This window comes from Portunus trituberculatus, chromosome 50, assembly GCF_017591435.1.
Source record: "Portunus trituberculatus isolate SZX2019 chromosome 50, ASM1759143v1, whole genome shotgun sequence".
Taxonomy (NCBI): domain Eukaryota; kingdom Metazoa; phylum Arthropoda; class Malacostraca; order Decapoda; family Portunidae; genus Portunus; species Portunus trituberculatus.
Genome location: NC_059304.1, coordinates 1,560,001 through 1,570,000, shown reverse-complemented (window position 1 = coordinate 1,570,000; position 10,000 = coordinate 1,560,001). Strand labels below are relative to the sequence as shown.

The window sequence follows — 10,000 nt, the reverse complement described above, 5'->3', positions numbered from 1 at the left end:
ATAGTCGGCTTAAGGGTGATCCAATGAGTGGGAAGGAGGATGAAGGACATCGTCGGAAGCAGTCAGCGTGGAAAGAAGGTAAACAACAGCATTGTATACAAGACACCCTGTGGTGGATGTTGTTGCGTATATCGGGGAAACATCTAGAGGAATAAACAAAAGAATATACGAGCACAAAAAAGACATGCACCACCACAGGATCTCGAATTCCCTGGTAGTGCATGCCAGGGACAAGGGACACCTGCCAGCCTGGGATGGAGTAAAGATCCTTCACACAGGACTGGAAAAGAAATTAAGAAAAACTGTCAAAGCAGCACACATCACCATAGAAGAGGCAACCAACCATAGAGAAGGATTCGTGTGCCTCTCCCGTACAGCCGCGAAACTCATCATCAGTACAGTTGGGAGGCCTCCTGACACGGGCCAATCAGCGAGCTCCATTTCCTAACTGGCCACGATGTGATCCTGCACAGGTGTATATAGGTCCTCAGTCAGCTGCCTGTAAATGATTTACATCTATCTATCTATAGATAGATAGATGTAAATCATTCTCTCTGAAGAAGCCTTGTAGGCAAAACGTTAGAGAAATAAAGTACTCCTGCGACTCCTGAGTTTCCCTACACCACCAACCCACCAATCTGTTCCACTTCACAGCATATATATATATATATATATATATATATATATATATATATATATATATATATATATATATATATATATATATATATATATATATATACAGGGATTTCTCAATTTATACGAGGGATATGTTCCTGAAGGGATTGTGTAATGTGAAAATTGCATAATCTGAACATGCATAAATTGAGAAGTACCTGTATATACACTGAATCCTCTGCTATTGCGCCTTTCACTATCGCGTTTTTATTGCTATTGTGTATAGTTAAAATGCTGCACATATGTCTATATTGTGCACAAAATTACTACTATCAAACGCCCGTCATTCAAAAATTCCTGCATTATGAATTTCTCTCTCTATATATTTTTATTGAGAAATAGTTGTTCTCATATTTTCCCAATCTACCCATCCACCTTTGCTCCTAATCATCCACAATGAGGTACCATATCTGACAGGATATAGGACACACTTTTTTCCATTACTTTTACCCCAACCTTACTACCTGCATAACAATTTAATTGCTGGTATTATTATCATTACCAGTATCATCACTTTAAAAACATTGTAAAAATTAATGCAATCAAACCTGTCAGGATGTGACGCACATTTATAAATATCAGCTGACCTGACTCGATGCCATCTGATGGTGAGGAGTAGCTGCAAGTTTATTATCAAAACAAAATACATCAACACCCACACCATTATGGCAGCAGGGGGAAAAAGATCAAGCAATACAATCACCTACAAACTACTAGTGATAAGTTATGCCAATGAGCATGGCAACAGAGCAGCAGCAAGTACTTTTGCGCCACCACCTACAGAAAAAAAAAATGTCTGGCGACAGCAAGAAGACCAACTGAAGAGCACAAGGAAAGATAAATGTTTTCTGCTTGTGTAATGTGCTGCTAGATTGCTTTCAACAGTATATGCTTAAATACACCAAAAACTTTTTTCCTAAATTTGACTTGCAGAAATGGGTGCGAGTTTTATATTTATATACCTATAGTACATCCTATATGCTGTCATATATGCTAAATAAAATGCTTCAAAATGCATGTTGTTATTATGATTTTTATTATTGTATTTGTTGGTATATAGAATGCACATGCATATAAAACAAACCCTCATTTCAGCAGGTCAAATTCAGGAAAAAACGTTTTTAGTGTATTCAAGCAACCTAGCAGCACATTACACAAGCAGAAAACATTGCTGCAAAAGCAATGTCATCCTCAAATTCTGGCCAAAATGGGGCTGGGCAACGAATGCTGTGTTTACCTTTCCTTGCGCTCTTCAGTTGATCTTCTTGCTGTTGCCAGACAAATATATTTTTTCAGTTGGTTATGGCCTAAAACCCCTTGCTGCTGCTCTATTGCCATGCTTTTTGACATAATCTACCACTTGTAATTTATAGGAGATTGTGTAGCTCAATCTTTTTGTTATGATCAGATCAGATCGGATGTAGAGTCAGTGGATAGCGATTGCAACAGCTCCCGATGTTTTTCCTCACTTTTCTTGTAGGTTTATCTATTTTCTCTTTTTTCTACATTAACTTTTTTCTATTTTCTTCTTTTCTTTCACTATCAACTTTATGATCACGAACTTGGTGTTACTTATCACTGCAAGATGGCATCGAGTCAGCATTCTTATTAGCTGATATGTATAAATATGGGTCACAACCTTACAGGTTAGATTACTTTCATTTTTATATTATTTATTTTTAAACCAATAATAATAATAATAATAATACCAGAAATAAAATAATGGTGTATGAAGTTTGGGTAGTAGGTAGAGGTACTGATCATAAGCTAGGTTAGCGAGAATCAGGGAGATTACAACACAGGTCTCAATTTTACATATTAGATGTAAGACACTTTTTTTTACCCAAAATTTTTGGAAAAAAGGTGTGTCCTGTATGCCGTCAAATACGGTGAGCTTTTATTTTTTTCTTACGTTTTATACTGTATTATTTCTTAATTTTCATACTATTATATGGTATAAAAACTGGGCAAAAAGTGACAAAAAAATGACAGCTTGAAGGCCCAGTGTCAATTTGAATTATCATCATAGGTTCTTCACTTCGGCTATTGCGATTTCAGTTATCACACAGTGATAGATGCACCAGTTATGCGTGATAGCAGAGGTGTGTGTGTGTGTGTGTGTGTGTGTGTGTGTGTGTGTGTGTGTGTGTGTGTGTGTGTGTGTGTGTGTGTGTGTGTGTATATATATATATATATATATATATATATATATAGATAGATAGATAGATAGATAGATAGATAGATAGATAGATAGATAGATAGATAGATAGATAGATATATATATATATATATATATATATATATATATATATATATATATATATATATATATATATATATATATATATATATATATATATATATATATATATATATATATATATATAGAGAGAGAGAGAGAGAGAGAGAGAGAGAGAGAGAGAGAGAGAGAGAGAGAGAGAGAGAGAGAGAGAGAGAGAGAGAGAGAGAGAGAGAGAGAGAGAGAGAGAGAGAGAGAGAGAGAGAGAGAGAGAGAGAGAGAGAGATAGATAGATAGATAGATAGATAGATAGATAGATAGATAGATAGATAGATAGATAAATAAATAAAAATTAAATAAAAAAAACTGAAAATGAAACAGCAAATATAACATGTATCTTACATATCAATAACATACCTTGCACACTCAAATGAACATAAACTTGTTCACTGGGAATTATTACCTAAGTCAAACATTCATTTGATGAAACATTAATTTCAAGATCTCAAAAATGTATCTGCCAAAAATATTCACATAATGCCAAAGCCCTGCCAATTACTTGCACAATTCAAATTTAAATCAAATCATGTAAAAATCATTTATGTATTTTCAATGCAGCACAAGCAGAGGATCATTTATCAATACTAGGATGTGCAATAAAAATCATGCAGGGGTGTACCTCCAGTTGGTTGGTTGTGAGCGTTGAGCGTCGTTTGTCGAGCAGGACCAGCAACTCTGGAGCCACACCTAAACAAATAACACAAACACAGACACGTGCAGTCAGTGGCCACTATGACAGGGCTGGAGGGTGTAAGCCTGTGTGATGCCACGTTAGGAAAAGCAGTGATGGGTAACTAAACCAGGGCTTATCAACAGTGGGTTGTAGGTGTAGTTCAGTGTCATATAGCAGTGTTGTGAGGTTTAGTGGACTGCACAATTATCACCAATTACACATTATACATAGTTTTAATCGTACATGAGTTGTAGGTGTATATAAATTACAGATTAGAATAGTTAACCACAACATTTCTGATGTGGGAAAAATATGTGTAAATATATTATAATGCTTCATGACGATGGCTCAATAACATCATAAGAAATGTTATTAACGCCAATATTGTGGTGTGATGCAGGCAAAAATATACATTATAGCCTAGTGAGGGAGTTTTTTTATTTTTTATTTATTTATTTATTTTTTATGTTGTGGCTTATAGTGCCTGTAGGCTTTACTTGATGAGTATGCCTGCACCACCCATTAGTGGTGCAGGTAATTTTATTTATAGTGGTACCCATATTAGGGCCCACATCATCACCCAAGTGCATCTTTGGAGTAACCACCTAGAACCTGGGTATCACAGTGACATGTAGGTAACCTTAAACAACTCAACAAATGGTAATGTATCAAGTCAGTACGTAGTGGGATTCGAATCTAGGCGTGGACATCTGGCTGATCTCATGCTCACCACCTTATGAACTATGCCACCGCCTCCCTAATCACACACTCATTGTTTTCTTTTTGTATGTAAAAGGGGAAGCTAACCAAGGACAATACAAAAAAAACATTAAGTTGCAAGGAGACTGCAGGTCCAAGAGAGTTAGCAAAGTCTTGAAACCTCCCTCTTAAATGAAGTCCTGATGTGAATCACCTCAAGGCCAATGCCACATTACTGCAGTGATTTATGTCTTATCTTACTTTCCACCACAGTATTGTGTTAACTGCTTCTCTTCAAGTCATTCAACCAGCATCATCAAGCACATCACCAAGGTCAATACCAAGAAGACTGAACTGAACTCTTCTGTGCATATCAACTTTGCTTGTCAATCAGTTAATTCACATTTAGTAAGGAATGCTGACTGAGACAATGATGAATGTAAATATCTAAGAAAAATGTTAGGAATCTTTCCTTGTTTCATATTTCAAGAAAATAATTCAATAAACTTTACAACAGATATCCAATAATTTACACCTGTATATATCTAGTGCTTTACTGGAATATAAGAGAATTTAAGGGAAAATCACTGTAATTTTTTTATCTGATTCGATATTAAAAAAATATACACTTGTGTACTTGTGTAAGTGTATTAAATAATGAAAATAAATGCATACTAAAACAGGAACTGGACCTTTCGCTCACTAGACTGTTCTAAAACATTATTGGCACTGTGTTTTCCTTCTTCTAGGAACATGTCACCATAGTAATCTATTATGCTGCATTTTAGTAGCCTTTTCTTAACTTTTATGTGCACTTTTTTGTACACGCTTACTTCATGATTTACATACATGAACAACATTTATCAAAATTGGTGTTCACTATTCATAATTCATATTTCCTTTGGAATGAAGTACAAACTTCCTTATCATACTGTCCAATAAAACACCTCTTAAAGCATGCTATCAATGCTTCACTGCATTATGGTATATAAATAATTTTAACAAGCAAAGCTGGATAGCCGCCTTATGAACCAAATATCTGGTGAAACACAACTAAAGGTGAACTTCCAACAAATTCTCTATAAACATCCTCTTAGTATAGAATGAGATGGAAGGTAATGGTTCACCTGCAAACAGAACTGACTTGTGCAGAGACATCCTACAGAAGTAATGGCTGAGAGTGTGTTCTTCAACACCCAGTAATAGCTGGACTTTTAATAACCAACATTTTAGACGAGTGAATAATATTTAGTTTTGCACTGCTAATTACGATTGAATTTCCTACATGGAATTGTGTCTTCTAAGAGACTACAGGTACTGGCAATTACTTGTTGTATGGAATGCCTAAAATTGTCACACTGAAAGCCAAATTCTTGGCTGTACTAGAACCTAAGTGAGCCAAAAGGTCCAATTACTGCAATAAGAATAGTAAAAAAAAATAAATAAATAAAATAAAAAAAGTAAATAAAAGAAATATATATATATATATATATATATATATATATATATATATATATATATATATATATATATATATATATATATATATATATATATATATATATATATATATATATATATATATATATATATATATATATAATTTTTAAAGTGTATAATAATAGTTTACTTTCTAGTTACAAGAACAGCAGAGGTGACACTCATTGCTGTCACATAAATGTTAAGAGAATTTTGAAGTTCCTTTCATTTGAGGTGAATCTGCAATCCTCACTAAACACTTCAACAAAACAATGTAAACACAAACAATATCACATTGCTAAAACATCTTAACAATGTAACTATTTTTACTTTAGAGTAAAATATTAAATGAGAATAAATTATAATTTATGGAGTAACATACAACACAGGAAGGAAAGAAAAATCTCACAATAGAAGAGCTTGTCTTTTAAGTTACAAGAATATCTTTTCCTCTATAAAAGAAAAATAAATAAGTAAAATAAAACCAAATAAAAAGATAAATAAATAAACAAATAAATAAAAACAAAATAAATCAGAAAGTAATTTCTACAAATGTATGGGAAACAGCCTTCACATGAAGGAAATATGATAATAAATTTGTACCAAGTTCTTATGTAGGATGAAAATTTGCAGCAGTCTGAGAATCAATGAAAGCAGTGAAGCAAAACAATGCAAACTGGTCCCAAATGTGAGGTGCCCTGAGCATCATGACCATTTCCTGCAAGGAGGTGAATCAATGGTGAGGTCTGGTACTGCCCATCAAACAACACACATGACTCTGACACACACCTATCACCCTGGCCCTACAAATACCAACACTACTTACAGAGAGAGAGAGAGAGAGAGAGAGAGAGAGAGAGAGAGAGAGAGAGAGAGAGAGAGAGAGAGAGAGAGAGAGAGAGAGAGAGAGAGAGAGAGAGAGAGAGAGAGAGAGAGAGAGAAACTATCATGCTATACTATGAAAACTTAATTTACAGAGGCAATAGAATCACATATTACATGCCAAGAGTCTACCATGTACCATGCCTAAGATCATGCAAAGTGTTGCAGTGTGTGTGTGTGTGTGTGTGTGTGTGTGTGTGTGTGTGTGTGTGTGTGTGTGTGTGTGTGTGTGTGTGTGTGTGTGTGTGTGTGTGTGTGTACTTGGGCAATAATCATGCTTCTTACCAGAATACGCCACCAATCAGTATACTTACTCTACATAAGTATTAATGTATATTAGGTATATCTATGTTATCTAGTATATGTAAAGAAACAGCATTCAGTACAAATTACTATGTATATTCTTGTAAATAATCCATGAACAATTTTCCATATCTTTAGCTTAACCACTAAATTTTTGGTCATTCATTAAGATCAAGGCAAGAGACATCCCTGGAGCTTCATTCCCACAAATGTCTGCACCACCCTATGAGGGAGCAGCTGTAACAAACAAGACTAGTGTATTCTGAAATACTTCTGCACTGCATCTCCACTACATTCAGAAACATCAAGTTGAAATTACATTTTTTTCAAAAGGGAAATTTAGCAGTTGTCATGAGAAGTTAACAAGACTATTAACAAGTGAAAGTCTTACGAAAGGCAATCTCTGTGATCATTAAAAAATAGTTGTGGTGAGACAGCAAAGCATTTTTGAATAAGGATCCCAGGAAGGTGAGATGTCTAAACAGCTAGATAACATATTTACATCAGGATTAACAGTACAAGCAGCCAAAAAATGTTAGAAACTGATGATATCATTCCAACAAAACCCTCTCTAAGCTGCTGCATTATGTTTGGTTCCTCACCACTCTCCTCACACCATTTACTTTGTTGTTGTGACCTGTACAATGCACAAGCACCACCACCACACTCTAGACAAGAAAGATTGGCTCTTGCTACAACTTAAAAACTCATTGCACTAATCTGTCTATGCTAATGGCTCCTTGGACACATTAATATGAAAGTATGAAATACATTTGTAAAGCATGTTCTTAGTCACTACACACAGCACACACAAAATTCAAGTGTTAGTAACATCACACCACTCTAAACTCTCTCCAGTACAACCTGCCTCTTTCTTTTGTATCTCTCTCTTTTTCTTTTCTATCTTTTTAATCCCACTTATGATGCTTAGAGTTTTCTGGGATTCAATTTTCCCCTTTGGTTTCTTATCTGAGGGAAAAATGTCATTATTTATAATGCCAATATTTTCACTTGTCATCTTTTACTTTTCAATATGCTCACATAAAAGAGACAAATATATAACAGTTTTATGCTCTATTAAAGACATGAATAACTGGAACAATGTGAAAATACGTACCTATACATCACATAAATATAATTGATATACAAACTAAGCAATACACTAATATATTTAATTTAGTAAAATTAAGAAAGATCCTTCATTTAAAGGCCATGAACAAATAATCGCTTGTTTAGGGATGAAGTTAATGGTGATGGTTTCCATTCTTCAGACTAACCATTCCAAATTTAACTTTGCATATCATGAGCAATTTTACCTGAATATATTTTGAGAAAGCTTTGCCATCTGAACTTTCACTAGTGAAAAACAATAAGACAGGAAGTCATTTGTTGTCCATGACCTCTGACAAATTTTTGAAAAAACAAATTTTGTATCATGATACAATATAGCAATTTATCACTAAAACTGGCATCAAGATTGTGCCGTACCACTCCTACTGCTACTGCCACTGCTGCCAGCTGCTGGGATGTGAGAGAGAGAAGCAGACTTTCGGGCACCTCCAGGCATTTCCAAGACAATGACATGAGCCAGGGAGGCAGCCATTTCCTTCACAGACCTTGCAGGGAGATCTGCTGGGTCCTCCTCTGTTGCTTCCCCTGACCCAGATTCCCCTGCAGCATCACACCTCACTCAGATATCAAAATCAATTAATCTAATTGATCCCCTTTAAAGTTACTAAAATCTCGATCACATAAAAGCAGAACTAGATGAGTAAACAGGTAATAAACATATTATGAATAATTATCTACATATATCCATACATACATTCCTATCCTTAAATCTCACATTTACATACTTCAATACCCAGTCCTCTCACTCTATGGGAGATCATTCTATTGCACCCACATTATCAACCAAACCCTTATTTCAATCTCTTATTAGTCATCATACATTCTTTGGTCATTCAATTCTCAAATTGACAGGCTATCAAAGCAAATCCCTTCAGTTTCACTCCTTGCTAATATCACCACAGGCACATTAAATTTTCACTTTTGTGGATTTTGCACCCAGAAGCAGAAATGTCATGACCAACACACACACACACACACACACACACACACACACACACACACACACACACACACAAAGAGCGTGCATGGCTTTAAAGAAAAATTGGATAAGTGTAGATATGGAGATGGGGCCACACAAGTGTAAAGCCCAGGCCCTGTAAAACTACAACTAGGTAAATACAACTAGGTAAATACACACACGCAAAGATGTATTGAGACGTGGAACAGTTTAAATGAAGAAGTAGTGTCTGCAACGAGTGTGCATACTTTTAAAGTAAGATTGGATAAGTGTAGATATGGAGACGGGGCCACACGAGCATAAAACCCAGGCCCTGTAAAACTACAACTAGGTAAATACATGAGGTGATGTAAAGAAGATCAGGATGAGGCAGTGTATGAAGGATATTGAAATATACAGTTTTCCACACAGAACGGTGGAGAAGTGGAATGCACTGAATAATGAAGTTGTTACAGCACATAATGTGCATAACTTTAAGGAAAAATTGGATAAATGGAGACATGAAAACAATATACACACACAGAGAGAGAGAGAGAGAGAGAGAGAGAGAGAGAGAGAGAGAGAGAGAGAGAGAGAGAGAGAGAGAGAGAGAGAGAGAGAGAGAGAGAGAGAGAGAGAGAGAGAGAGAGAGAGAGAGAGAGAGAGAGAGAATTTGCTCAAATAGTAGCACTGTGTCACTTCAGGAAAATAAGGAATAAAATAAATAAACAAACAATAGCACTATCAAAAGAATAAGAAGAAAATCATGGTACCATAAAGTATAAATATATTAAAAATGAATCAGATATATCTTAAAACTTAAAATGAAAAAAGTTTACTTCATATCAGGGATCTCGTCAAAGTGACAAATTTGTTTGTTAATAGTGTTAAAAATTGCAAAAGTACAGGGATTTGAATT

At 35.0% G+C, this 10,000-nt stretch overlaps 1 protein-coding gene across 30 annotated transcripts in view; it reads right to left on the bottom strand.

Annotated features, from left to right (window-relative positions):
• Positions 1-10,000, bottom strand: part of LOC123500185 (F-actin-uncapping protein LRRC16A-like) — a 143,742-nt gene that overhangs the window by 6,610 nt on the left and 127,132 nt on the right. For 15 of the 30 annotated variants that reach the window (XM_045248925.1, XM_045248923.1, XM_045248935.1 and 12 more), the window contains 2 exons: positions 8,502-8,702; positions 7,882-7,982 (listed from right to left, as the gene is read on the bottom strand). The exons of 2 other annotated variants lie outside the window; for them this stretch is intronic. In XM_045248925.1, coding sequence (XP_045104860.1) covers positions 7,882-7,982; positions 8,502-8,702 — 302 coding nt within the window. Of the gene's footprint in view, positions 1-3,596; positions 3,665-5,957; positions 6,547-7,088; positions 8,703-10,000 lie in introns of those variants that run through there. 13 more of the 30 variants (XM_045248944.1, XM_045248942.1, XM_045248955.1 and 10 more) reach the window with 6 other exon arrangements.